Source organism: Mesoplodon mirus (genome assembly GCF_964341445.2).
Source record: "Mesoplodon mirus genome assembly, chromosome: 19".
NCBI lineage: Eukaryota > Metazoa > Chordata > Mammalia > Artiodactyla > Ziphiidae > Mesoplodon > Mesoplodon mirus.
Genome location: NC_138995.1, coordinates 53796943 through 53824369, shown reverse-complemented (window position 1 = coordinate 53824369; position 27427 = coordinate 53796943). Strand labels below are relative to the sequence as shown.

The 27427-nt window shown below is 62.1% G+C and overlaps 1 protein-coding gene across 12 annotated transcripts; it reads left to right on the top strand.

The window, feature by feature from the left end:
• Window positions 1-480: 480 nt before the first annotated feature.
• Window positions 481-27322, top strand: CIC (capicua transcriptional repressor). Of its 12 annotated transcripts, none has more exons than XM_082608039.1 (21): window positions 1195-1326; window positions 3693-6488; window positions 18336-18485; window positions 18573-18807; window positions 18892-19021; window positions 19117-19299; window positions 19380-19545; window positions 20365-20567; window positions 20663-20888; window positions 21346-21449; window positions 21728-22955; window positions 23046-23233; window positions 23632-23753; window positions 23851-24017; window positions 24119-24409; window positions 24506-24828; window positions 25045-25346; window positions 25445-25596; window positions 25674-25805; window positions 26104-26235; window positions 26323-27322. In XM_082608039.1, the coding sequence occupies exons 2-21, from the start codon at window positions 3704-3706 to the stop codon at window positions 26688-26690; spliced, it is 7587 nt and encodes a 2528-aa protein (XP_082464165.1). In that variant the 5' UTR covers window positions 1195-1326; window positions 3693-3703; the 3' UTR covers window positions 26691-27322. The 12 variants fall into 12 exon arrangements, with proteins under 12 accessions (XP_082464166.1, XP_082464165.1, XP_082464168.1 ...); XM_082608042.1 differs by having other exon boundaries at window positions 25442-25596; XM_082608046.1 differs by having other exon boundaries at window positions 24503-24828; window positions 25093-25346.
• The last annotated feature ends 105 nt before the right edge of the window (window positions 27323-27427 follow it).

Here is a 27427-nt window from a genome sequence, read left to right as displayed (position 1 = left end):
TGACGCCCCATGAAGCGCTGTACTTCCCCATCTCGTGCCTCCCCTCACCCCATGTCTAGGGGGGCTGTCAGAAAACTGCGCCGCCCTAAATGTCAAAGTCTTGGAGGAGGTGGCCTGTCCCCAAGGCCACCAAGCCCCAGGCCACGCGCGTAGACTACTCTGCAGCGCGCGCCACCCCTCAAGTGCTCGTTCTCTCCCCTCCCGGTGGCAACAGGGCTTTCCGCGGGGCCGCGCCAGACTTTCCGAGACTGTTGATTGGTTGTAGTCCCGGCCACCCGGCAGCCAATCAAGCGGGGGAAAGGTGACATCACTTATTCTCCTCCCCTCCCCCCCAACTTCCCTACTCCCGGCTACCGGCAGCAACAACCACGTGGGGGAGGGGTAAGAGAGTAGAACCCGGTGAGGTCATTGCGCCGCCCCGACCGCTGCTGATTGGCTGCGGGCCTCACGGGTGGCGGTTGGCTGCTCCTCGCACCTCCCCCTTGTGCCGCTACCGCCGCCACTGAGAGGAGCCAGCAGCGACGCCAGAGCCGGGAATCCGGGTGAGTCGGGGCCCTGGGTCTAAGATGCTCCTGGCGCCCAGTGAGACTCATGAGGAACTGCCCTTTCGACTTTTTCTCCTAGCACGGGTTCTTCGGAGCTCCAGGCACTCTGTCACATGGGAGTTGTAGTCTGCCATGTACTGTCGACTATGGGTCGGAGACGTAAGAAGACTACCATTCCCAGCAGGAATTGCGACTAGCCGGTCAACAAACGCTGAGGCCACGCCTTCTGAGCTTGCTCATTGGAGAGCCTGTCCCTTAGCCCCTCCTCCTTGCATTTCATTGGCTACTGTCCCTCGCAGAGGCTGGGTTCCGGCCTAGAGTGCAAGACGACTGGGTACTGTATTCGTCATTCTGCACTAAAGCGGACTGCGATTGGTCAATGCTGGTGTCCATTACTTATTGTAGGGCAGGACCCTAGGCTGATCAGGCGGTCGTAGGCTCAGGTTGGTGTCGGTCCCAGAGGGAGGCCGATCTTGGACTTTGGCCCCACCCCCTAGCGCTGCCGGGTGGGCGCGATTGGTTGTGGCAAGCGTCGCTCGTCGTTGAGAGGCGGAGCCGACTAGGCTCCGAATATCTATTGGTCTAGGACGGCGCCGGTCAGCGGGGTTGTGGCCGCTGATTGGCTGGCTGCTCCAGCTGTTGCAGGTCCATTCACCATTTTGTGTGTTGGAGTAAAAAAAAAGGGAGAAACGAGAGGGAGAGCCGGAGGGGGGCGGGGAGGGACCGGACCGGACCGAGCCGGGGCCACGGCCCCCCGCCCCGTAACCCCGCTGAGCCCGAGGTGAGGGGCGGGGCCAGGGTTGACACGGGCAGGGGGGATTTGGGGTGCTGGGGGCCGAGAGGGGACAGGTGGCAGGGACGGGGAGGGGGTACAGGGGAAACGGGGTGAGCGGGGTGGTGGGAAGGGGGGACAGAGTGGAGGAAGTGGTGGGGAGGAGGAGTGACAGAAAAAGGGTGACAAGGAGGGGGTGGTGGGCAGAGAATGGGTAACAGGAATGGAGGGGTGACAGGACTAGATCAGGGTGACAGGGAGAGGGAGGGGACAGAGTTGGAGGGGGTGACAAGGAGAGGTGATGGGGAGAGAAGGTGACAGGTCCAGAGATGGCTGACATGAGTGACTGGGAGGAGGAGGTGACAGAGATAGATGAGGGTGACAAGGAGGGGGTGACTGAGGAGGGGGCCTAGGGCCTGTGAAGAGAGAGCTAGAGCTAGAGATGGTGACAGGATGGGAGAGAGAGTGGCAGAGAAGCTGGTGCCAGGAGGCCTGTTGGGAACAGAGGACATGAGACCCTGAAAAGCCTGGGCCAGCCTGGGCTTCAGGAGTTTCTGCTCAGATCCTGAGGGAGGTGAGGGCCCACAGGGCCTTGGGTGGGAGTTATCCAAAGAGGTGTGGACAGGAAGAGAGTAGGCCCCAGGGGAAAGAAAGCGGCTTGGCTTCTGGTGTGAAGAGGCTGGGCCAGGCAGCGGGGCCCAGGGGTGCCAGGCAGTGTGGTTGTAGGCCCTGGGTGGGGTATGCTCAGGATGGTGGCCCAGCAGGTCAGTGGGGAGAAGATGGTGGCGGCTGCCCAACTCCCGGGTACTTGGGTGCCTGCCCCAGTGTGAGAAGCCCCGGGCCCTCCAGCTTCTGCCTATGAGGACCCCAGGATTGGCTCAGAGAAGGGGCATCCTGGGACTGCAGGATCCTAAGGAGCAGCAGGCCCCAAGTGGGAGAGGTTACTCTCTCATGAGGTCAGGGGTACTATGGGAGCCTGAAGACTGAGTCGGGGTGCCTCTGATTGTGTTTGGCTTATGGTCCTGGATCCCCCAACCCTCCCAGAGGCCCTTTTTTTGTCCTCTCAGGTTCTCTTAGTCACTTCAGAGTAAAGTTTTTTCCCTTCTCTTAGGGCAGCTTGAAAGGGGGCGGGCAGTAATGACTGTTCAGGAAGTGGGTGAGGTTGGCCCGCTGGGCTTGTCCTGCTTTCTTTGACCTTCTCCCACTTACCCCACCTGGAGTCCGAGGGCATATTTGGGGGCCAGGGGGGCCCAGTCGGCTCAGCCACCCTGTCAGAGCCAGCCCAGTCAGGGCGGGGATGCAAGCAGACCAGAAGCGGGGTGGCTGGGCTGTTGGGTATCATGCTGGGTGCTGTGGGGGGAGGGGCAGGCTCCCATCCAGTGGGACAGTGAAACCCTGCGGTGTAGCTCTGTGCCCCACTGTGTGATGACGTGTTGTGTGTGCCGTGTGTGTGCGTGCGTGTGTGTGTGTGTGTGTGCGTGTGTGCTTATGCACGGCCCTGTCGTAGCACTGGGTATGAGCTATTGCCCCAGACGTGCCCCTGCCTGTTCCCTGCTGGGATCTGGGGAGATGGCTATACCTGGCAGGCCAGGGGCGCAGAGCAGAGTGGGCAGCTGTCCGCTGGGACTCTTAGCTGCCCACTCCTTCCCACAATGCCTGGCCATGCCAGGCTGCCCGGGCAGGGGTGGGGGGTGGCAGAGAGAGGCTCACATCACAGCCCGGTCACCTCCCTTTCTGTGACTGTGTGCCTGTGCATGTGTGTGTGTGTGAGTGTGTGTGCTCTCTGGACAGTGACAGTGCAAGGATCATGTGACAGGCGGCACACTGAAATGGTTAGGAGCACAGACTCTGGAGCCAGATTGCCTGGGTTCAGATCTTAGCTCTGCCATTTCCTAGCTGGATGAATTTGGACAAGTTGCTTGATCTCTCCGTGCCCCAGTTTCCTCAAGTGTAAATGGGACTGATAGTAGCATCTGCGTCTTAGGGCTGTTGTGAGGATGACATGGGTTAATAAAGGCAAGTTTAGCCCAGGGCTCGGCTCCAAGTGAGTGCTCCATAGACGTGAACCGTTAGTGCTTCTCGCGTCCCCTTGGGGCAGTCAGAGTGTGTGCATGCACCTACTGTCCTCTGCAGAGGAAGCAGATCATGTGAGGGTCCCCAAGGAACCAGAGTGTATAGCTCAGGGGACATGAGTGCCAGTCTGTGTCTGGGTGCTGGCCAGGGGCCTACGTGAGTTGAAGACAGCCAGGAAGGAGAGCTTGGGGACCGTGGCGCTGAGACAGTGACCTCAGCAAGTAGGAAGTCTTGGGGGCAGTGGGTCTGGAGGTGTTCCTGAGTCACTCCCAGTGACCCTTGTCTGTCCTCTCACCCTGCAGGTGGACGAAAGATGAAACCAATGAAGAAGGCGTGCGCCGGCCTCCCAGGTTCTGGCAGCGGTGGCAGGTCCCCACCAGCCACCAGGGCCAAGGCCCTGAGGCGGCGAGGGGCTGGGGAGGGTGACAAGCCAGAGGAGGAAGATGATGAGGCGCAGCAGCAGCAGCCGCCGGGGCCAGAAGAGGCTGAGGAGGGTGAGGAGGAGGAGGCCGAGCAGGGCACTGGGGCTGAAGGGCTGCCCCCAGAGCTGCACCCCGACGACCCGGCCCCAGGCCCAGCCGAGGAACCCAAGGTGGAGGGGGAGGCAGGCCGCTGGGAGCCCTCACTCAGCCGAAAGACGGCCACGTTCAAGTCAAGAGCGCCCAAGAAGAAGTATGTGGAGGAGCATGGGGCTGGTAGTGGCAGCAGTGGGGCGGCTGGTGCCCCTGAAGAGCGGGCACGGACCCCCGAGGAGGCGGGCACCCCGGGGGTGCCTCCGCAGCCACCCACCTCTGCCCGCTCCTCCTCCACCGACACAGCCAGCGAGCACTCGGCCGACCTGGAAGATGAGCCGGCCGAAGCTGGTGGTTTAGGCCCCTGGCCCCCTGGCAGCACCAGCGGTGGCTATGACCTGCGGCAGCTGCGGTCCCAGCGGGTGCTGGCTCGGCGTGGGGACGGTCTCTTCCTGCCGGCTGTGGTGCGCCAGGTGCGCCGAAGCCAGGACCTGGGTGTGCAATTCCCTGGGGACCGGGCCCTGACTTTCTACGAGGGGGCACCTGGCAGTGGTGTGGATGTGGTTTTGGATGCCACGCCACCGCCGGCTGCGCTGGTGGTGGGCACAGCGGTCTGTACCTGTGTGGAGCCCGGTGTGGCTGCCTACCGTGCGGGGGTGGTGGTGGAGGTGGCCGCCAAGCCAGCTGCCTACAAGGTCCGCTTCAGCCCTGGCCCCAACTCCCAGCCGGGCCCGGCGGCCACCCCGCCGCAGCCGCCGCAGCGTGAGCCCGAGGACGCGGTGTGGGTGGCCCGCTCCAGCCTGCGCCTGCTGCGGCCCCCGTGGGAGCCCGAAGCCCTGCCGAGGAAGCCCCCGGCGGGTCCCGAGGAGGGGCAGGTCGAGCCGGGGGCCGCCCTTCCCCCCTGCCCTGCTGCCCTGGACCTCAAGCAGCCCGAGGATGCCGAGGTCTCCAAGATCAGCTTTGGTGGCCACCTGGGGGCTTGCGAGGAGGGTGAGGAGAAGCACCCGCCAGCCCTGGGCACCCCGGCCCTGCTCCCACTGCCCCCGCCCCAGCTCCTGTCACCGCCACCCAAGTCCCCAGCCTTCGCTGGCCCAGGCCGCCCTGGCGAGCAGCCCTCGCCCTGCCAGGAGGGGAGCCAGGGCGGCAGCCGCAGCAGCAGTGTGGCCTCCCTGGAGAAGGGGGCTGCACCGGCCGCCCGGGCCCGCACGCCACTGACAGCGGCCCAGCAGAAATACAAGAAGGGCGACGTGGTCTGCACACCCAATGGAATTCGAAAGAAATTCAACGGCAAGCAGTGGCGACGGCTGTGCTCGAGAGATGGCTGCATGAAGGAGTCCCAGCGGCGGGGCTACTGCTCCCGCCACCTGTCCATGCGCACCAAGGAGATGGAGGGCCTGGCGGACAGCGGCCCAGGTGGGGCTGGGCGGCCAGCTGGTGTGGCGGCCCGTGAGGGCAGCACTGAGTTCGACTGGGGTGATGAGACGTCTCGGGACAGTGAGGCCAGCAGCGTGGCAGCCCGGGGAGACTCACGCCCACGCCTGGTGGCCCCCGCTGACCTGTCACGCTTTGAGTTCGATGAGTGTGAAGCAGCTGTGATGCTGGTGTCACTGGGCAGCTCTCGCTCGGGCACACCCTCCTTCTCCCCCGTCTCTACGCAGTCACCTTTCTCGCCAGCCCCGTCACCCTCACCCTCACCACTCTTCGGCTTCCGCCCTGCCAACTTCAGCCCCATCAACGCCTCGCCAGTCATCCAACGCACTGCTGTTCGCAGTCGCCACCTGAGCGCCAGCACCCCTAAGGCAGGCGTGCTGACGCCACCGGACCTGGGCCCTCACCCACCCCCACCTGCCCCCCGAGAGCGCCATTCCTCTGGCATCCTACCCACCTTCCAGACCAACCTGACCTTTACTGTGCCCATCAGCCCTGGGCGACGGAAGACAGAGCTGCTGCCCCACCCAGGGGCGTTGGGGGCCCCTGGTGCAGCAGGCGGAGGAGCCGCCCCAGACTTCCCCAAGAGCGACAGCTTAGACTCTGGTGTGGATTCGGTGTCCCACACACCTACACCCTCCACACCGGCTGGCTTCCGTGCTGTGTCGCCCGCCGTGCCCTTCTCCCGCTCCCGCCAGCCCTCGCCGTTGCTGCTGTTGCCCCCACCTGCCGGCCTCACCTCGGATCCTGGGCCTTCCGTGCGCAGGGTGCCTGCCGTGCAGCGGGACTCACCCGTCATCGTCCGCAACCCCGACGTGCCGCTGCCCTCCAAATTCCCTGGGGAGGTGGGCACTGGCAGTGAGGCACGGGCTGGGGGACCTGGGCGGGGCTGCCGAGAGACTCCGGTGCCGCCCGGGATGGCCAGTGGGAAGCCTGGCCTGCCTCCACCTCTGCCGGCCCCCGTGCCCATCACTGTGCCTCCAGCTGCGCCGACGGCCGTGGCCCAGCCGATGCCCACCTTTGGCCTGGCTTCCTCGCCCTTCCAGCCGGTGGCCTTCCACCCCTCACCTGCTGCCCTGTTGCCTGTCCTGGTACCCAGCAGCTATACCAGCCATCCTGCCCCCAAAAAGGAAGTCATCATGGGCCGGCCTGGGACAGGTAAGAGGTTCAGGTGGATGGGCTGGGCGAGGGCTCATTTTGCACAGGGCCCCTTGCAAACTGGCTCTCAAGAGAGGTGAGCTCCCCACCTTGGGTGGGATTCAAGGGGAGGCTGGCCTCCTCTCTGCACAGATGTTCGGTGGGAATTCACGTGTCAGGCAAGGGCATGGAGTTTTTCTTTTTTTTTTTTTCCAGCCGCACCGTGCGGCAAGTAGGATCTTAGTTCCCCGATCAGGGATCGAACCCATGTCCTCTGCAGTGGAAGCGTGGATTCTTAACCACTGGACTGCCAGGGAAGTCCCCGGGCGTGGACTTTGAAGGCTCAGTGCAGTGTTTCCAGAAGCCTCCTGTTGGGAATGTACTCTGAAGGGGTCCATCAGTCAGCAAACCTTTCCTGAGTGCAGGCTCAAAGCCAGGCCCCCCCAGAGCTGATGGGGTAACAGAGATGATAATCATGATGACAGCTCCCACGTCTGGAGGACTGGCAGGGGTATCACCACGATAAGCACTGCAAGTGGGTTATCGCACCTAACCCTCACACCCACCCCTTATCGTAGCACTCAGCATACTGGACCCTGCTGTGATTATGCTCATTTAGAGGAAATCGGGAATTTCCTGGTGGTCCAGTGGTTGGGACTCCGTACTTCCACTGCAGGGATCTGGGTTCGATGCCTGTTTGGGGAACTAAGATCCCACAAGCCGTGCAGTGCGGCCAAAAAAAAAAAAAAAAAAAAATTAGAGGAAACCGAGGCCAGGTTAGTAACTTGCCCGGGGTCACATGGCTAGTAAATCCTGGAGCCAGCCTTCAAACCCAGGCAGGTTAGCTTGTGACCAACCTGCCTGGGTTACTGATGGGAAGACTGAGGCTCCAACAGGTCCTTCTGCCAGGCGGTAGCAGGACCAGGACTGGAGCCCTCGTCGTCACCGCTGCACCTGGTAAATAGCACAGGTGTGGTCAGTGCCATGGCGGGGAGCTGGGCGTGTGCTGGGCATGCTTCCCGATGTGAACCTAGTCTGGCTGCCCTCAGGAAAGGGCGTGTAAGCTGAGAGTTGAAGGATGAGTTGGAACCAGCAAGCGTGGGACAGGGGAACCTCCTAGGAGGCCGTTGGGAAGGCTCCGAGGCCAGGAGCACTGCTGAGCACAGCCAGAGTGGCTAGAGGGCTGAGGCCAGAGGTGGGGGGACAGGCATTTCTGAGATGGTGCTGGAGAGCCAGCTGGCCTGGGCCTTGTCAGAGCAACTTTCATGGAGGGTGACGGACCCGTCACCAGCCCCTTCCCTAGCATCTTTTTCTTATTTACTTATTAAGTCACTGTTGACTGAGGCCCCCTCTCTGTGCCTGGCCCTATGCTGGCTGATGCTAAGGACACAGCCCTGTCCTCACAGGGCTCATGGTCCCTGGAGTAAGACAGACCTGTCCCCAGATAGTAGCTGTCCAGAGTGGTCAGGGCTGGGGTGGAGGAAGCCCAGGAGGCCATGTGAAGTCAGGGAGGGCTTCTTGGGGAAGGGGCCAGTGAGACCTACAGGGTCTAAAGTGAGACCTGAAGGGTGTGCAGAAGGGAGCCTGGCAAGGCCGGCAGGAGGACCTTCAGGCAGAGGGAAGAGTGTGCAAAGGCCTTGAGGCAAAAGCAAGAATTTGAAGGAAGTTGAATCTGCAAAGTCAGGGGCTCTAGACAGTGGGTGAGCTTTGGGATGTGTGGCTGTGTTGGCGAGCAATACATCAAGGGTCATATCATAGAGGGTCCTTCTAAGACTTGGGAACTTTATCCTGAGAGCCATGGAAGGTTTTGAGCCGACGCAACCACGGCTATACCATGAAGGGTGAGTTCCAGCCCCTGAGACCAGAGGCAGGGAGACCAGGGAGAAAAGAGTCTGGGCTGTGGATCTGGGTAGGAGCCGCTGTGTCTTGGGCTGGTGCAAAGACCAATATAGGAAGGGGCCCAGACCCTGCCCTCACTGAGTTCCAGCCCAGACCCGGGCAGAGGGACACAAAGACTACGCTTGCCCCTCATGCTCATATACTGAGGTTGTGAGCTGTGTTTTTTGCTCCACCCCCACCATTTTTTACATTTGTCATCGTAGTTGATATGAGCAAAATTCCACAAAGTGGGCACAGCGGGGATTCCTATCCTTAGGCAGATGAAGAAACTGAAGCAGAAGGACTCCTACCATCCCCCTCAGCCCCCACCCCCGCATGCCTACAGCCCCCGACATTGCCCTTATACATAGCCTCGGTCAGTCATGACCCTCACTGCTGCCTTGTGGGGAGGGATGGCACGATGCAGGTGACCTGAGACCTACCAGGGTGGTCCGGGGTGGGGGGGGTTCCTGCCACCATTTTCCAGATGAGGAAAATGAGGCCCTGATAGAAAAAGAGTCCTGATTAAGGTCACCCAGCCAGGGAGGAGCAGGACTGGGCCTTGAACCAGGTCTCTCGATCTCTAGATCACAGGACTCTTCCTACTAGAAGTAACAGTAATAATAATTTATTGAGTACCACCCATGCATGTGCTTGGCACACTGCTCAGTAAGCGCTGACTGAGCCTTTACTCACTGAATCCTCACAACAACCCAGGAGATCAGCACGATTATTGGTTCCAGTAGACAGAGGAGGAAACTGTAGCCTGAGAGGCAAAGTGACTTGCCCAAGGTCACCCAGCTAGGAAGAGGGAGAGCCAGAGTGTGAATCCAGGCTGTCTGGCTCCAGAGCCCAGGCTCTTAAGCACTCTCAACTAGAATAATGAAAACAATAATAGTAGCCCACTTTATTGAGCATTTACCATGTGCCCAGCCTCAGGCGTGGGGCCATCTCATCGAAACCTCCTGATGCTATGAAACAGGGATTACCAGCCCTGGTGTCAGGGGGAGGGGGGGAACTGAGGTTCAGGGAGGGGAGGCCCCTTGCTGGAAGCCACCTGGTCGTCAGAACTTGTCCAGTGCCTGTCCTGGCGGTTCTGAGCAGCGCCTCCCTGACTACACCCATGCTGAGGTATCCAGGCTGCCCTCAGGTTCCCAGCCAGCAGGCCCTTTTGTTCTTCTCTCAGAGGCCTCCCTAAACCCTTGGGAGGTAGGCACCTTGGGGCCTTCTCCCTCTGAGGCCCAGATAGGGCAGACTATGCCCAGTGGAAGAGTGAGGCTATAATCCTGGCCCCTTCTGCCCGCCCATGCCAGGGCCTGACCCTCAGTCAGGGCAGCAGGTGTGAGGGGGTGGCCCGGGGCAGCCTGCCTGCTTCTGCCCCCCGCCAGGCATTTGCTTCCGCTGGGGGACTTGCCGGAGCAGGCGGGCCGGCATTCTCTACATTCTGTGCATGGCCGGGCCAGCCAGCTGCCATTGCCACCTCCCTCTGACTCTTCCCGCCTGCTCCCCAGGAGAGGAAGCCGCCCCAGGGCCTGCAGCCCTGGCCCAGGAGGCCAGATGTCTCAGCCCTGTTTCTGGCATGGCCTCCCTTCCAGCTCCCACCTTCCGCCTGGTTTCGCCATATTGACAGGCAGTGCCCCTTCTCCTGGGCTTGTCTGCCCATCTGCCTATTTGAGCCACTGTATGTCTATCTGTCTCTCTCTTGGGTTCCTATGTCTGTCTCTGTCTAGGTGTGTTTCTGGCCCCGAGTCTCTCTCTCTCTGGACTTCTGTCTGACTTTCTCTGAGTCTGGCTCTCTATGCCTTTCCAGGTTTGTACCTCCTTAGACATCAGTTCTGGTCTGAGGCTTCATTCCACCTTCTTTCTGTTTTGATTCCCCCATCTTGGAATCCTGTCTCTGGTCCAGCCTTGGCCTCTCCTCTGGCCCTCCTTCTCCCATTCTTTAGACGGACATGTTTCCCCCATCCTAGCCCCCACCCCCACTCTGTGCACATCAGGCACTCTGTTCCTTTAAGTCAGTGGATAGTTGCTAAGCACCAGATCTCCTGCTCCTTGGCGAACAGGTGGGAGAATGGGGAGTGTTGGGAGAATGTCTAGGCCTGGGAGCCCCCGCTTGTCCCTTGACAAATTAAATGCCCACTAATGTCCCTGAAACCTGCTGAGAGGTGTTGGGACCCATCCTGCAGACCCATTAACACCCAAGCACCTGTTCCCAAGACAGGCAGGAAGGCGGGGGCTTTTTGGGCCAAGCTAGGAGATCCGGCTGTGGGGGAGAAGCAGGAAAGCAGCTCCTGTGCCCACCCACCTGCTCGAGGGCATGACCCAGATCACCCCTAACACCACCACCCCCATCGCCTTTCAGGAGACACTTTGGTGCCAGCTCCATTTAATTGAGTCCCACGTGTAGTCCACCCCAACCAGTAGGACCTCAGAGGCCAGGCAGCATCCACCAACTATGCTTGGGTGCGTCGGGAAAATGAGGCCCAAAGAGGAGCCAAGGGTGTCCTGACTCCCCAGATCCAGATCCAGATTCTGCCCACCAGAATTTGTTTTGTCTCAAACAGTGAACCCCTTCTCTCCCACCAGAAGTCACTCCTCATCCCTCTACCAGGTCCAGGCTGAGCAGCCCTGGGATAAGTGGGTGGGGAAGGCAGATGTGGATGCAGGCACCGGCAAGGATGAGCAGAGGGAGATACAGAGCCTGGGGAGGCCCGAGGAGAGAGAAAACTCCGTGGCTTCATGCGAGGTGATGAGGAAGGTTCAGGTAGGCTTCTCACTGGAGGTGACATTTGAGCTGAAGCAGGAATGAGTGGATTTCAGGGTAGTGAAAGAAAGGGAAGGGCCATCCAGGCTTAGGCAGCCACAGGAGCAAAGGCCAGGAGGGGTGAAAGTGCATGACCTCTGAGTGGCCAGTTGAGGCTGGAGTTGACATGAGCCTAGTCTTGGCAGAAGGGTGCCAAGGAGGACAGGTCCAGCCAGGCCATGCTTGAATGTCAGCCTGTGAAGATCCGAGAAAGGGTTTAGAGCAGAGGGCAAGGGTTGGATCAGGGTGTCAAAGATCCCTGGAAAGGAAGGAGACCTAGGCTGGGAAGAAGAGGATGATTTGCGGGAGAGAGAAGGGGCTTTTTTGAGGTAGCAGGAGTGAGTCTTGGAAGAGCCCCCAGCGCCAGGCACTGCAAGGGGTCAGGCTGCCTCCTGCTGGCGGCGGGTGGCGGGGCTGCTGGCGCGCGCATGCGCAGCGACGGGGTGGTGTGTGTGGCCCGCAGCCCCCGGCGCCCGGCATTAATGGCTCCATTAGTGGCCGAGAGGGAGGCGCGTTAGCGGCGACGACGGCGTCTGGCTCCCATTACCACCGGCGGCAGCGGCTGCACCGCAGGCGGCTGGACCCTAGCCTGCCGCGCCGCCGCCTCCGCCCGCACCCCGTCCCCTGCCTGTTCCCGCTCCGCTTGGGGGCCTGGGACTGGGAACCCCCGTCTCCCCATTTCGGTGGAAAAGCTGACTTGTGAAGCCAGGCAGACCTGGGCTCGAATCTTGACCGTGCCACCTCCTGACTGCGAGATCCTACGCCCTTCTGAGCCTTTTTTTTGCGAAGCAGCCCGGGAAACGGTGTACCGGGGGCTTTGTGGATCCAGACGGGCACCCAGTGAGGGCCGCGCCCATTCCCGCGCCCCAGGGGGTAGGCCCGGGGCGTCGGGCCTCCGGCCTTCCCATTGGCCGCTGTCGCGCCCGCCGACGCCGATTGGCCGAGACTTGCTACCCTGGCCCCTGCGTCATTAACCCTTGCGCGGCCGCGTCCTCGGGCAGGGTGGGGGGACCCCACCCCCCCCGCAGCAGACAGTTCGGGTGCCAGCTGACCCGCGCACTGCCGCTGCCCGCGTGGGTGTCAGGCCGGCCGGGTGCCCGCCCGCCTTCCCAGCACAAAGCGGCTTTGTGGGGCCCGACGGGGGCTGGCTGGGGGCCAGGCGGCGAGTGGAAAATCTCGTGAGCTCGGGGCTGGGGAGGAGAACGCAGGGCGGCGCCCCCTCCTCCGCCCAGGCAGTGGCCCCTCCCTCAGCCCGCGGGGACCAGCCCTCGCAGCCCCGGCGCCTGTGCACTCTCCCTCAACCCCCTCTCCTACCCCCAAATCCGTATCCCGCCCTCCATCCTATCCCGCCCATCTTCCAATCCCTGGGGAGCCTCCCCCGCACCTCTCGCTTGCCTCTCTTTCCCTTCTGGTCCCCCTGCCTACCCCAGCCCCACTCACTGACTCACCCCGGCGCTATTTTTAGGCCCCCATCCCTCCCGAGCAGCACCAGTCCAATCCTGGGCTCGTTCCCCAGGCAACCCTGGCCGTCTCCGACGCCGCCCGGGGTGGGTGGGTGGGTGTGTATGTGGAGAGCGGGTGAGGGGAGCTGGGGACACTGGGGTGGTGAGCCGAGGCGGGGACCCGGGCCTGGAGAACAGGGTGGGGAGCCGCAGGCGGCAGGGCGCGGTGCCTCTCGGGCTCAGTAAACGGGGGCCCGTGAGTTCAGAGCATGCCTGCCTGTCCCTCAGCCTGTCAGCATCCTTGGCTGTGCGCCCCAGGCCTTTGGGCAGGCCTCAGCCTGTGCCACCCTGGGTGGCACTTGCCGTCTCCATCTGGGCTCCCTGTCCCCAGGCTAGGGTGGGGTGGTGCTGTGCGGGCTGTCTGGGGCCAAACCTTTTGTGGAGCTGGCTATAGGGTAGTGCAGGGGGTGGCTGCACCGTAGTTCTGCCTAGTACCTGCTCTGAGTGAAGGATGGTGATGCACCCCCTCTCTGATGGGGCTGGGGCCCTGGTTTGGGGAACCCCCTCAGACTTTTCCAACTAGGGAGGCCCCAGTTAGGGTTGGGGATGGCTAGAGATATGGAGCTGTCTGGGGACAGGACCTGTTCCCTCTTCTCCACTCCTCATCACCCCCACTCAGGGTTCCTCCATTCCAAACAATGGAAGCTAAGTATAGGGCTGGCCCAGTGCCCAGGGCAGGGGGGCCCTTCCCGCCCAGATTCCGGCCCCTCCCTGCTAGGCTTGGCCCCCACTTGGCTGTACCCTGCCCTGTAAGGGGCCTCTTCCCATCCCTCCTATGTGGGCACTGTCTTCTACCAGATGTGCAACCCTCCCAGATGTCTGGGGCCCTCTTTCCCTACTGTGCCAGGCTTAGCTCTTTTTCTCACCCAACAGAAGTGGGGGGGCTGGCAGCAGGGTTCCTCTGAGCTCAGTCCCTGGGCTTCATTGCAGTGGGGAAGGGGTTAACTTGCCAGTAGGTGACTCACCGGTGGGGAGAGTGGGGAGAGGAGGGGGCAGCGGTAGGGAGATAGAGCAGGCCACATTGATTTCAACCTTGATTTCTGCTTCACATTGCAGTCCCTGGGGCAGTGAGGTAATGGAGGGTCTGAGTCTGGGGCTGCATAGGGAGGAGGGGGCAGTCACCTAATAGTCCCTCTGTTGGTCTCTCCAGGCTCACAGCCAAGTGTCTGGCCCTGTAGTCTCTGGAGGTCAGAGGGCTACAGACCTTCCCCTTCCCTCTGGGCCCAGGTTACCCGGGTTTTGCCCCCTCTCCATGCCTTCATCTCTGTCTGTAGCTGCAGAAGGCTGGGAAAAGGGTTTGTCTGTGCCTATCACTGGTCCCACCTGTGTAGGACCCCAGTCTTGGTGCATCTGAGCCTGTGCAATCTTTACCTGCCCAGGTATGACCCCAGGCCTCTGCCTTTACTGGATGTGGCCTCAGGGCCCCTCTTGGGTGATCCAAGGCCTCTGCCTCTCTGCCTGGTGGGCCCCAGACCTTGCCTGTGTCTCCGTGTGTACCCTCTGACCTTTCTATAGTTCACCAGTCTCTCTGATATCATTGTCTGAACATATTCCCAGGCCTCTGTTGAGAGTCTCTGCCTGTGTCCACCCTGAGGTGAAATTTTCAGTAGTGGAAAGAGCACTTGAGTTGGAGTGCTGGGCTCTTATGTCCTGGCTGCATGATCTTGCACAATTTATTCAATTTCCCTGAGCCTCGTTTTCTCATCTGAACAACAGGCATAATAAAAGTGTACTTCCCTAGTGGCTGTGAGGATTCAATGCACAGGGTTATACATACAAGCTCCCAGCATGTAGCAGCCCCAGTGTTAGTTTCCTTTCTTCCTCTTTTGGAAAGGGTGGCTCCCAGCCCAGAGTGGTGGCCCCCTGCCTTACACTGTGAGGTAGAGGGTCCCAGGTGGCTGCTAAGTGTCAGGCAGGGTAGCTGAATCAATGGGAATGGCCATGGCACTTTGTATACCTCCTGAACCAGGGTACTGAAGTAGCTAGTGCTCACCAGGGTAAGTTTACATAGTGTTTGGGGTCAGTATGATGGCATTTGTGAGAGTTACCTGTGTTGGGGTTGGGGGTTGCCAGGAAGGCCATATGAGTGTGTGGTTGTGTTGGAGGGATGTAGGGTGTGTGCTGTGGACAAGCAGTGGCTGTGATGAGGTGTATGAGATAATTCTGCCTGTTTGATATGTTGTGTGTTTGTATGAGTCACATGGGCTGGTGGATGTGTATGAGGATATGCTTGATGAAGCACATATGACGGCATGTATGAAATGGGTGATGTGAAGAAGATGGGTGAGAACAAGTGTGTGTGATGGTGGGTGGGGAGTGATGGACGTTTAGTGTGGGAGGTAGTACATTTGTGTGAGGTGTTCCGGGTGTGTGACTTCTGACTTCGTGTGTAAGACCGAGGGTACATGTGACCCTGGATTGTGTATGAGATAATGGGTGTGGTAGGAAAGTCTGTCTATGAGGAGTGTGTGTGTATGTGTGTGTGTGTGTGACTGCTGTTGTGAGAGTTGGTGAGGGCTCAGGGGTGGCTCGCCCAGCCCTACACGCAGTTTGTCTGCCCTGCGGGGCAGCGCGCGCCCAGGTGGGCGTGAGGGAGGTGGGCCGAGCCGCGCGTGAGCGTGTTCCTCGCGCGGACTGGACACACAAGCACCACCCACAGCCCCGGGCCTCTGCAGCGCGGCACCCCGAACCGCCCCCCTGGCTCAGTGCCTTTACTGCAGTGCGCCCTCCCTGCCGCCCTCCTCCCACGGTCCCGCCCCGGGCCGGCTTGGGTCCAACCGGAGCCCGCCCCGCCCTGCCCTTATTTGCATATGACTGACGTTCCCCCGGGGCGGCCAATGGGGGCGGGCGCGGCGGGGCCTGACCCGCGCGCGGCGGCGGCAGCCAATGGGCTCGCGCGCGGTGGGCCGGGCTTGCGCGGAAGGCCGCGGGGGAAGCGGGGAAGGGGCGGGGGGAGGTGCGGCGGGGGGAGGGGAGCGCGTAGTAGTGGCGGGGCGGGGAGGCGGCGGCGGTTCGGCGCGGGGCTCGCTCGGAGCGCACGGACGCACGCACGCTCGTCCGTCTGCCCGCCCGGGGCCGGAGGCCGACCCGGCGCTGAGCCGCGGGCCCCAGGCCCGGAAAGGCGGGGCGCGGCGCCGGCAACCGGGGCGCTCGGGGCCAGAGCCGTTACCCGCCAGAGCTGCGAGGGAGGGAGGGAGCGAGCCAGCGAACGGGGAAGGGAGGGGGCCGCCCCCGCGCACGCGCGCCGCGCCCCGCCCCACCTGCCCCGCCCGCCCGGCTCCGCACGGGAGGAGGGAGAAGGAGGGGGCGGCGCCGATGGCCTGGGTGCCGCGCGCCCCGTGACGGCCCCCGCGCGCGCCGGGGGGCGGGGCGGGGCCGGCGCGCTCTGACCTCCCCCCGCCCCCCGGGCGGCGGGAGGCAGGCGGCGTTGTGCGCAGGCGCGCCCGGCTGAGACCCCCCGCGTGGGGCGGCCGGAGGGGGGGCGGTGGGGGGGGCATGCGGCGACGGCCTCCAGCTCCCCCCGGGCCCGAGCGGTGGCGGCCGAGGAGCCGGCGGCGGGCGGAACGGCGGCGGCCGCTGAGGAGGCGCGAGCCCCGGCCGGGCCACCCCGTGCCGGACCATGTACTCAGCCCACAGGCCCCTGGTGCCCGCGTCCGGCGCGGCCTCCCGTGGCCTCGGCATGTTCGGTCAGTAGCGCCTGGGCCCTGGGACTGCAGGGGTCAAGGTGTCGGGGTGCTGAGTGCGAAGTAATGGTGATGGGGTTATAGTAAGAGAACGGTGGAGGCAGAGTAGAGGGGAAAGTTATAGAGCTCGGCTGGGCTGAGTGGTTAGTGACGGCAGGTGGGAGTGTAGTGGAGGGATGGGAGTGCAGACTGGGGAGTAGCTGAGGACAGCTGTGGTGTTTAGGTGTGGGGTGGAAGAGGTATGTTGTCATGGGAGGTGAGGAGGGGTGCGAAGCATGGATTAGAATAGGAGCAGCGTGAGACCTGCTGGTGCCAGGTGTGGAATAGAGGGAGAAGGGACTAGGGGCTGTGATTGAGTAGTGGGGCTAAGGACAGGTCTTGGGAAGGGAGTGAGGCACTGTTTGCTCAGAACAGAGTGACGTGTTGGTGGTTTGCTTTTCAGAGAGAGGAAGAGACCCGGGAACCTGGAGGGTAGTGCACTAGGGAGGAGTTCAGGAGGGACAGGACCAAAGGACTGTTCTCCCATTGTATACTGGGCCCCTTCTTTCCCACCCAGCAGAAGATGAGGGGGCCTGATGGGAATGATCCTTGTGAAAAGAGGGACAGGTCCGGGTCTCTGAGGCTGTCATGGGTTTGGAGGGCCCAGCAGGCTTTTGGGGCTCCAGTGCCCCCGTGGTAGTGGATGGGATCTTCATAGTGTTTTGAGTCCTTTTCCAATGTGGGCTTCTTTGTTCGTCTCCTGTTGCCTTGATATCTACTTTTTTGTTTTGTCAGCACCTCACAGAATCAGGTCTTGAGGCCAGTGCCTCACATAGGGGCTCCCCTAGGCCAGCCTTGTGAAGACATTGGCGGAGGGATCAGCCTAGGTCAGATTGATCGAGATCAGGGGGAGCCTGGAATGATGGGGACCAGGGCTAGGGCGTTTCCCTCTTCTCTTCTTGGTCTTCCCCTAGCAGGGGCCTCCTCTGCTGCTTACACTTCCCCCAGGGAGCTGGCAGTGAGTAGCCCACTCCCAGCCTGGGCCAGCCCCAGGAGTCCAGCCAGGGGTGGGACTCAGCTGTAAGGGGTGGGCTGGCTCCCTTACCACCCAGCTCCTGGAGCAGAAGGTTGGACCTCTAGGACCAGCGCCCTGGTGAGGGAAGTACCTTCCTGTGCGTAGCCTTAAGGAAACACCTGGCCCCTTTGCCTTGCCTGGGCAGAGCCTTGTAATAATTCTCTCATCTGTCCCATTGTCTGTGCCTTTTTGTCTGAAGAGTTTACCACACCCTCCCATCTTTTTGGGCAAGGGGGCTGGACACTACACTAGAGATAAGCTCAGGGGTATAGAGTGAGGGAGGCTGGGAGGTCTCTTCATGGGCAGTAGATTCTCTTTGAGGAGGAAAGAGATGCTGGAGCCACCTGTGCCCAGCCTGGGAAAGGCAGGTCTGGCTCCCTGGGGTCTGTGGTAGGGGGAGGGAGGCAAGGAGAAAGGCCTGAGACCCCATGCCCTGTGAGTAGTGGGGAGGGGAGGAGAGGGTGGGGGGACTGGGCCATCTGCCTCAGGAAAAGAGAAAGGGAGTATGAGGCCAAGGTGAGGGGCTCTGTCAGACGGCAACACGGTGATGGGAGTTGACTGAGGGAGGGTCTGCAGCCTTGCTAAGGTCTAGGGGCCTTGAGAGAGTGAGTTGGCAAGCAAACATGGCCTGGTTGGCGACAGGAGCCAGTTGTTTCTCTGGCCTGGTCCCTGGTGGCAAGGCTGGTGGAGGTGGGGGTGGAGGTGGGGGAGGGAGTGGGGTGTGAGGGCCGTTTCCCTGCTTCTGTTTTCTTTCTTAAAAATCTAGAAATCTTTCAGGGAGGAGTTTTTCCTTAGTGATGTCGCATGCACGAGCCCAGGGGGCTCTGGGATTGAGGAAGGGGGTGTAAAGAAGGGGTGGAGCCACCTTGTCCAGGGTGGAGAAGAGTTTGAGTTGGGGGTCAAGGCCAAGCTCTCCTGCCACACAGCTCAGCTGACTCCTTCCCACAGTGTGGACGAACGTGGAACCTCGCTCTGTGGCCGTGTTCCCCTGGCATTCCTTAGTCCCCTTCCTGGCCCCCAGCCAGCCTGACCCCTCCGTGCAGCCAAGTGAGGCCCAGCAACCTGCTAGCCACCTAGTGGCCTCCAACCAGAGCAAAGGTGAGGGCTGGGAGGCTGTGGGAAGGCATGGGGATAGGGTCGAGATGGCCCAGGAGCCCTCTGATCTGCCTGCCGCTCTGCCCCCAGAACCTGCTGAGTCGGCAGCTGTTGCTCACGAGCAGCCAGCAGGCGGGACGGGGAATGCTGACCCTGGGCGGCCCCCTGGAGCTACGTGCCCTGAGAGCCCAGGACCTGGACCCCCCCACTCTTTGGGGGGGGTGGAACCTGGAAAGGGGCCCCTTCCCACGACGGAGGAGGAGGCCCCTGGTCCTCCAGGAGAGCCCCGGCTGGACAGTGAGACAGAGAGTGACCACGACGATGCGTGAGTGCCCTGAGGCTTGGGACTGGGGAGGAGGGTGGAGGGGCCAGAGACATGGCTCTCACTGCCCTGCCGCTCCCGCCACAGCTTCCTCTCCATCATGTCTCCTGAGATCCAGTTGCCTCTGCCGCCTGGGAAACGCCGGACGCAGTCCCTCAGTGCCCTGCCCAAGGAACGAGACTCCTCTTCAGAGAAGGATGGACGCAGCCCCAACAAGGTGCCTCATCTCCACCTGTCCCGAGCTCACCCTGTGGCCGCCCAAGCCCGTCTCCCCAGTCCTAACCTTCCTGCTCGGGCCTGTGTCTACTGCAGAGGGAGAAGGACCATATCCGGCGGCCCATGAACGCCTTCATGATCTTCAGCAAGCGGCACCGGGCCCTGGTCCACCAGCGTCACCCCAACCAGGACAACCGGACCGTCAGTAAGATCCTGGGCGAGTGGTGGTACGCTCTGGGGCCCAAGGAGAAGCAGAAGTACCACGACCTGGCCTTCCAGGTAACTCCGTCTCCTCTCGGCTGCTCGGCTTCCTCCGGCAGGGTGGGTGAGTGAAGGGTCTCCCTGCCCTCTCCTGCCAGGTGAAAGAGGCCCACTTTAAGGCCCACCCAGATTGGAAGTGGTGCAACAAGGACCGGAAGAAGTCCAGCTCAGAGGCCAAGCCTACAAGCCTGGGGCTGGCGGGAGGGCACAAGGAGCCAAGGGAGCGGAGCATGTCGGAGACGGGCACCGCTGCCGCCCCGGGAGGTGGGTGAGCCCCTCGGCTCTTCTGCTCTGACACCGGCCTCCCCTTTGCTTGCTCACCCACTTCCCCGGAAGCTCCTCTCAGCTTTATCTGTTTTATCTGAGGACCCTTACTCACAAAGGAGTTGGTACTTATCTCTTGTGAAGGGGTCAGGGAGGTCCAAATAGATGAGGTTTCTGAGCAGAAGTCTTACTGTCAAGTGCCATTTGCTGAGCATTTACTCTGACAGGCGTCAAGAAGAGCATAGTCTTTAGTATTCAGAAGCGTACCTGCTTTTGCAGATGTGAGGAAACGGCTTAGAGAGACAAAAGCACTTGCTTGAAGTCACTGACAAACTAGTAAGTAGCAAAGGTTGAATTTAAACCCCAGCTCATCTGGCTCTCGAGACCACAGTTGGAAGCCCCTCGTTGGCTGCTTCTACTGCCTGGCACCATTCTGAGGTGCTTCTCTGGAGTCATCCTGTGGGTTTGGGCCCACGACTCTGTGGGGGAGGAGACATTCCTTCTTTGAGATGAGGAAGTAGAGACTCCGATAGTCCAGTGGGTATTGGCTAGGCGATGCCACACACACCTGTCTCCAGGCTCTCTTGCTCTCAGAAAGGCTGCCTCCCAGGGAGCAGTGGGCTTGCTCCTCTCAACCCAAAAGGGCAGGAGCCAGGGGGAATGCTGGCCTGGTAGGTGGTATCTCTTTTCTGCCAGGTGGCCCAGGAAGTCCAACCTGGCTTCTGCCTGGTATCTAGAAATATCTGTGGATGGCTTGGCCAGCCTGGGCACTGGGAGGAGGCTTCCTGACTGCGACACTTTTTTCTTTCCACCCTACAGTGTCCTCGGAGCTCCTGTCTGTCACAGCCCAGACGCTCTTGAGCTCGGACACCAAGGCCCCGGGGAGCAGCTCCTGTGGAGCAGAACGTCTGCACACAGTCGGCGGACCTGGCTCAGCCCGGCCCCGAGCCTTCTCCCACAGCGGGGTCCACAGCCTGGATGGCGGGGAAGTAGACAGCCAGGCACTACAGGAACTGACTCAGGTCTGGAGCACAGGCCATGGGGGTAGGGGCGATGTGCAGGGAGGGCTGCCCACGGTGACAGCACTGGCTGAACTCTCTCTGCACTTCTCCTGCAGATGGTGTCTGGCCCTGCATCCTACTCTGGCCCAAAGCCTTCCACCCAGTATGGGGCTCCAGGCCCCTTTGCGGCCCCCGGTGAGGGAGGCACTCTGGCAGCCAGTGGGCGGCCCCCACTGCTGCCCACCCGGGCCTCCCGTTCCCAGCGTGCAGCCAGTGAGGACATGACCAGTGACGAGGAACGCATGGTCATCTGTGAGGAGGAAGGGGATGATGATGTCATTGGTAAGCAGTTGCAGGGCCCAGAATCCTATCCAGGGAGCAGCTGGCTAAGGTTTGGAGGGTGGGCGAAGATTTGGTCCAGGCCCTTAGGCCCCTTCTTTTTCTTCCCTTCCACGTTCGTTTGTGATTGCGGGCATGTTCAGTTCAGGCCCTACTGAGTAAGCCCAGCTCTGCCCTCAAGAAGCCCCAAGCCAGACAGGAAGCTGGGAGGACACGGGCATGGCCGGGCCATTGGACACAGTATTAGGTGCTGTTACCAGTGTGCTCTTAGGGTCTGCTGGCGGGCAGGTGGGCAGAGCATTCCTGGACAACACTTGTTCCTGGTGAGGAACAGCATTCCTGGACGGCACTTAACTGCTAACCCGGGGCCGAGCCGAGGCCAGAGCCAGGCTCCACGCTGTTCCTCCTGGGCAGCCCTGCACCCAGCCCTTTACCAGCACTGTTCCCTCTGCTCTCTCAGCTGATGATGGCTTCAGCACCACTGACATTGACCTCAAGTGCAAGGAGCGGGTGACCGACAGCGAGAGCGGAGACAGCTCTGGGGAGGACCCAGAGGGCAGCAAGGTGAGGGCTTGGGACTTGCTGCTGTCTGGTCTCATGCATCCTGGGAAGGGGTGGGGGGGAATGTTAACTTCTCTGTACCTTGACAGAGGGGGAGATTAAGGCGCAGAGAGGGTGAGCTACTTTCTCCATGGGGAACTGGGTCTCAGCCTGGATGAGTGGAGGCCTATGGCTAGCCTGGTTGCCAGGCGGGACGGGGAAGTTGGGATGGGCGGGACGGGCAGGGTGTGGGTATCCAGGCTCCCCTGACATGCTCGTGTCTCCCTTCTCCTGCCACTCAGGGATTTGGTCGGAAGGTGTTCTCGCCTGTGATCCGTTCCTCCTTTACTCACTGCCGTCCATCGCTGGACCCTGAGCCCCCAGGGCCCCCAGATCCACCTGCCGGCTTCGGCAAAGGCTACGGGCCCACCCCATCCTCCTCATCCTCGCCTGCCTCCTCCTCAGCCTCCGCAGCCACCTCCTTCCCGCTGGGCTCAGGGACCTTCAAGGCCCAGGAGTCAGGTCAGGGCAGCACAACAGGTCCCCTACGGCCCCCACCCCCTGGAACTGGGGGCCCAGCAACACCTAAGGCCACCCGGTTTCTCCCCACGGATCCTGCCACTTTCCGGCGCAAGAGACCTGAAAGCGTGGGGGGCCTGGAGCCACCAGGCCCCTCAGTCATTGCGGCACCTCCCAGCGGGGGAGGAAGTGTTCTGCAGACACTGGTCCTGCCCTCAAACAAGGAGGAACGGGAGGGCAGCGGAGCTCGCATGCCCTCGGCCCCAGCCCCGTCGCTGGCCTATGGGGCCCCAGCAGCCCCCCTGTCCCGCCCGGCCGCCACCATGGTCACCAATGTGGTGCGGCCTGTCAGCAGCACTCCTGTGCCCATCGCCTCTAAGCCTTTCCCCACTTCTGGCCGGGCAGAAGCGTCTCCAAATGACACGGCTGGTGCCAGGACTGAGACAGTCGCTGGGTCCCGGGCACCTGGGGGCTCCCCACTGGGCGTCAGCTTAGTGTATTCGGACAAGAAGTCAGGAGCAGCCACCTCAACAGCCCCACATCTGGTGGCTGGGCCCCTACTGGGCACTGTGGGGAAGGCGCCTGCCACTGTCACCAACCTGCTGGTGGGCGCCCCGGGCTATGGGGCCCCAGCACCCCCCGCTGTCCAGTTCATTGCCCAGGGGGGCCCTGGCAGCGGGACGGCTGCAGGCTCAGGAGCAGGTGCTGGGAGTGGGCCCAATGGGCCAATGCCCCTGGGCATCCTGCAGCCAGGTCCCCTGGGCAAGGCTGGGGGAATCACCCAGGTGCAGTATATTCTGCCCACGCTGCCCCAGCAACTTCAAGTGGCGCCTGCCCCAGCACCAGCCCCTGGGACCAAGGCAGCGGCTCCCAGCGGCCCTGCACCTACCACCAGCATCCGTTTCACCCTCCCGCCGGGCACCTCCACCAACGGCAAAGTCCTGGCTGCCACCGCACCCACTCCTGGCATCCCCATCCTGCAGTCCGTACCCTCCGCCCCACCCCCGAAAGGTGAGGCCTGGGCTGGGCAGCATACGGAGAGGGATCACAGGCTTATTAACTCCTTTGTAATCACCTGCTCCCTTATCTCTCAACTTGCAGCCCAGTCAGTTTCTCCTGTGCAGGCCCCGCCCCCAGGTGGCTCAGCCCAGCTGCTACCTGGGAAGGTACTAGTGCCCTTGGCCACCCCTAGCATGTCGGTGCGGGGAGGAGGGACCGGCCAGCCGCTGCCCCTGGTGAGCCCACCCTTCTCAGTACCTGTGCAGAACGGTGCTCAGCCACCCAGCAAGGTAAGGGCACCTCGGTGGTGGCCCGCCTGTTTCTTATTCTTCTCTTCCCGGGTGTTAGCCTCTATGTCCCACGGTTTCTGTGTCTGTTTTTTTGTATGTCCCACGGTTTCTGTGTCTGTTTTTCGTTCAGTCTTCTCCTTTTCTCCCTTTTTGTCTCTTGGCCCCCGTCTTGCTCGACATCTGTGCGTATCTTGATTCTGCCCTCCGTGTTTGTACCTTGTTCCTTCTCTGTGTCTCCTATCTCTCGCTGTCTTCTTTGCTTTTGTTTCTCCTTTCCCGTCCCCATCCCAATTCTCTGTCCTGTGTCTCTGCTGAGGTCCAGCCTCCGAGGTCTTGGTCCTCCCCTGCCCCACTCTGGGTCCCCAGCTCACCTCAGCCTGTGGTGCCCTTGCCCACAGATCATCCAGCTGACTCCGGTGCCTGTGAGCACACCCAGCGGCCTGGTGCCGCCCCTCAGCCCGGCCACGCTCCCTGGACCCGCCTCTCAGCCTCAGAAGGTTCTGCTGCCCTCCTCCACCAGGTAATGGCATTTGAGCCCTCATCTGGAGGTGAGTGCAGGGAAGGCGTTAGGTGGGGCCAGCTCGCCTACACCTTCCTCCTTCCTCTCCCTGCGGCAGGATCACCTACGTGCAGTCAGCAGGCGGGCATGCGCTGCCCCTGGGTACCAGTCCTGCATCCAGTCAGGCTGGAACAGTCACCTCGTACGGACCCACGAGCTCAGTAGCCCTAGGCTTCACCTCGCTGGGGCCCAGCGGCCCCGCCTTCGTGCAGCCCCTGCTTTCAGGTGAGGGGTGGCCTGGCAGGCATCTGGGGACCAAGGGTGGGGCTGAGGCAGCTACGGCCCTAACTCGATCTCCTGCCTCTTCTCTGGCTTTCTCTCTGCAGGCCAAGCCCCATTGCTGGCTCCTGGCCAGGTGGGCGTGTCACCCGTGCCCAGCCCCCAGCTGCCTCCCACCTGCGCAGCCCCCAGCGGTCCCGTCATCACAGCGTTTTACCCTGGCAGCCCCGTACCCACCTCCTCAGCACCCCTGGCCCAGCCATCCCAGGCTCCCCCAGGCCTGGTCTACACCGTGGCCACCAACACCACCCCACCTGCTGCCACCATCCTGCCCAAGGGCCCACCGGCCCCCGCCACTGCCACCCCAGCCCCTACCAGCCCTTTTCCTAGTGCCACAGGTGGGTGCCGGGCCAACCGAGGGTGGGGTGAGTGGGGAGACCCAGGGGATGGGCTCCAGCCAGGCCTGGCTCAGCAAATACTCTCTTTACCAGCAGGCTCCATGACCTACAGTTTAGTGGCCCCCAAGGCCCAGCGGGCCACCCCCAAGGCCCCCCAGAAAGTGAAGGCGGCCATCGCCAGCATTCCCGTGGGCTCCTTTGAGGCAGGTGCCCCTGGGCGGCCAGGCCCTGCGTCCCGGCAGCCGTTGGAGCCTGGCCCAGCTCGTGAGCCCCCTGCATCCGAGTCAGAGCTTGAGGGGCGGCCAACAACACCAGCCCCTCCACTGCCCCCAGAGACCTGGGCTCCCCCAGCCCGGAGCAGTCCCCCGCCGCCCCCACCTGCTGAGGAGCGGACCAGTGCCAAGGGCCCTGAGACCATGGTGAGTGCCCAGCAGGCCTGGGGGTTCCCTGCTGCTGGGCTCGGCCCCTCAGTCCCCTGCCTGCCCTTCTGTTCCACCCCTCTTCCATCCCTGTCTGAACTGTGCCCTTGTGGGTCCTCCTCTGTCCTGCCTGTCTGTCTGCATGACTGGGTCTTCCCCATGGCTCTGTGTCTTGGCCGTCAGCATTCATCTTTTGTATTTCTGGGTCTTGCCCAGGTGAGTCTGAACCCAGTGTCCTCCATCTCCCTGCCATCCTCACCCCAGGCCAGCAAATTCCCCAGCTCATCTTCAGACTGGCGTGTCCCTGGGCTGGGCCTGGAGAGCCGAGGGGAGCCTCCCACCCCTCCCAGCCCGGCCCCAGCTCCAGCCCCAGCCCCTGGTAGCAGCGGCAGCAGCAGTGAGGGCAGCAGTGGGAGGGCAGCTGGGGACACCCCCGAGCGCAAGGAGGCGGCTAGTGCCGGCAAGAAGGTCAAGGTGCGGCCCCCGCCCCTGAAGAAGACCTTTGACTCTGTGGACAAGTGAGCATGGGCTGGGGGACTTGGAGTGTGTGGGTTGGTGGCAGAGGGGGCAGTTGCAGGCTGGGGCAGAGGAGGTGACCCTGCCCGCTCTCCAGCAGGGTCCTGTCAGAGGTGGACTTCGAAGAGCGCTTTGCTGAGCTGCCTGAGTTTCGGCCTGAGGAGGTGTTGCCCTCGCCCACCCTGCAGTCTCTGGCCACCTCACCCCGGGCCATCCTGGGCTCCTACCGCAAGAAGAGGAAGAACTCCACTGGTAGGCGAGCGCAAGGCACCCAGGGTAGGTGGGACAGACTGGGGCCATCTCCACTGAGCCTGCTTCTGTTTGACCAGACCTAGACTCAGCCCCCGAGGACCCCACCTCGCCCAAGCGTAAGATGAGGAGACGCTCCAGTTGCAGCTCGGAGCCCAACACCCCCAAGAGTGCCAAGTGCGAGGGGGACATCTTCACTTTTGACCGTACAGGTGCCGGTGTGGTGGCAGGCAGGGCTACGGGGGTCCTAGGGCCTCCAAGAGGGGTGGGGGTCCCAGGAACGGGGTTAAAGATGGGAGAGGTGGGGTGGGTGTTGCCGAGAGGGACAGCAGGTAAAGGGTGGGTTCTGATATTCAACAGGCCTCTAAGTTGGTACGTGACCTTGGGTGGGTTCCACCTCTAAACCCCACTGTGAAATAGAATTCAGTGAGGGCGGAATGGCCCCCTCGGACAGTGGTGGAGGGCCAGGCTGCTGCGGAGGCTCGACTGTTCTCCCTGCGCTGCTCCCAGGTACAGAAGCTGAGGATGTGCTCGGGGAGCTGGAATACGAGAAGGTGCCGTACTCGTCGCTGCGGCGCACCCTGGACCAGCGCCGGGCCCTTGTCATGCAGCTCTTCCAGGACCATGGCTTCTTCCCATCAGGTAAGCAGGTGTGGAGTCTTGGGGGGCACTTGGAGGGGGCCTACCCACTCATCTCACCCTGCCCTCCCCACCACCCTCTGTCCACAGCCCAGGCCACAGCAGCCTTCCAGGCCCGCTACGCAGACATCTTCCCCTCTAAGGTCTGTCTGCAGCTGAAGATCCGTGAGGTGCGCCAGAAGATCATGCAGGCGGCCACTCCCACGGAGCAGCCCCCAGGAGCCGAGGCCCCCCTCCCTGGACCGCCCCCCACTGTCACTGCTGCTGCCCCTGTCCCCACTCCCAGCCCTGCTGGGGGCCCTGACCCCACCTCACCTGGCTCGGACTCTGGCACGGCCCCGGCTGCCCCGCCATTGCCTCCACCCCCAGAGCCGGGGCCTGGACAGCCTGGCTGGGAGGGGCCCCCCCAACCCTCACCACCCCCCTCTGGTCCCTCCACAGCTGCCACAGGCAGGTGAGGGGCTCCTGAGAAGACCCCAGACCCACAGTACTCCCCTCAGGACACGGACAGTATGTAGGTGGCAGGAGTGGGGGGGCAGGATGGTTACCTCCTCCCCAGCAAAGCCATTGCGTCCTTTCCAGTTTGGGACGGAATGAGGCCTGCTCCTCTTGTCTATCCCCCTCCCCCCACAGCTCCCTCCCTGTGATGGGGGGCGGCTGAGGGGAAGCAGGGGGCACAGTCTCCCTCCACCGAGCCCCTGTACATAACCTGGAGTGTGTTACCTTCAGACCTTTTCACTTGTACTTTATGCAAAATGGCTCGTGTGAGGGCTGCAAGCTGGAGGGTAGTGTGGGCCTCGGGCCACAGGGAGGCGCCTGTGGAGTAGGGGGAGTTCATGTACCCCTTTTTTCCCCAGAGGGGCTGGACTCAGGTTAGTTTGGGGGTGGGGGCTCCTGCACTTTGCCACAGGCACGGGGAGGGTTCTCTCTCCCCACCCCCTCTGCCCTCCCAGCTTGGGTTGTACTTTCTAAGAAGGTGATTCCCCCACCCTGTCCCCATCCCCAGAACAAAACATGTTGATCATGTGCAATATTTCTTACTGTGCTGAGAAGCCGCGACGACCGAGATTAAAGCTGTTTAACACACCTGTGTGGCTGCCTGCTCGTAAGGGAGAAGGGACGTTGGTCGTACCAGTCCGACCCCGAGCTGGCCGTGGAGCTGGACTTCCCCTAACCACCGACCGTGAGGTGGGGG

Excerpts from the sequence above, each read along its gene's own strand:
- CIC (XM_082608040.1), top strand. The coding sequence starts at position 3,704 with ATGAAACCAATGAAGAAGGCGTGCGCCGGCCTCCCAGGTTCTGGCAGC. Across the intron at positions 22,956-23,045 it reads CTCCGCCCCACCCCCGAAAG|CCCAGTCAGTTTCTCCTGTG; the intron begins GTGAGGCCTGGG and ends CTCAACTTGCAG. Across the intron at positions 24,018-24,118 it reads CGTGCAGCCCCTGCTTTCAG|GCCAAGCCCCATTGCTGGCT; the intron begins GTGAGGGGTGGC and ends TTCTCTCTGCAG.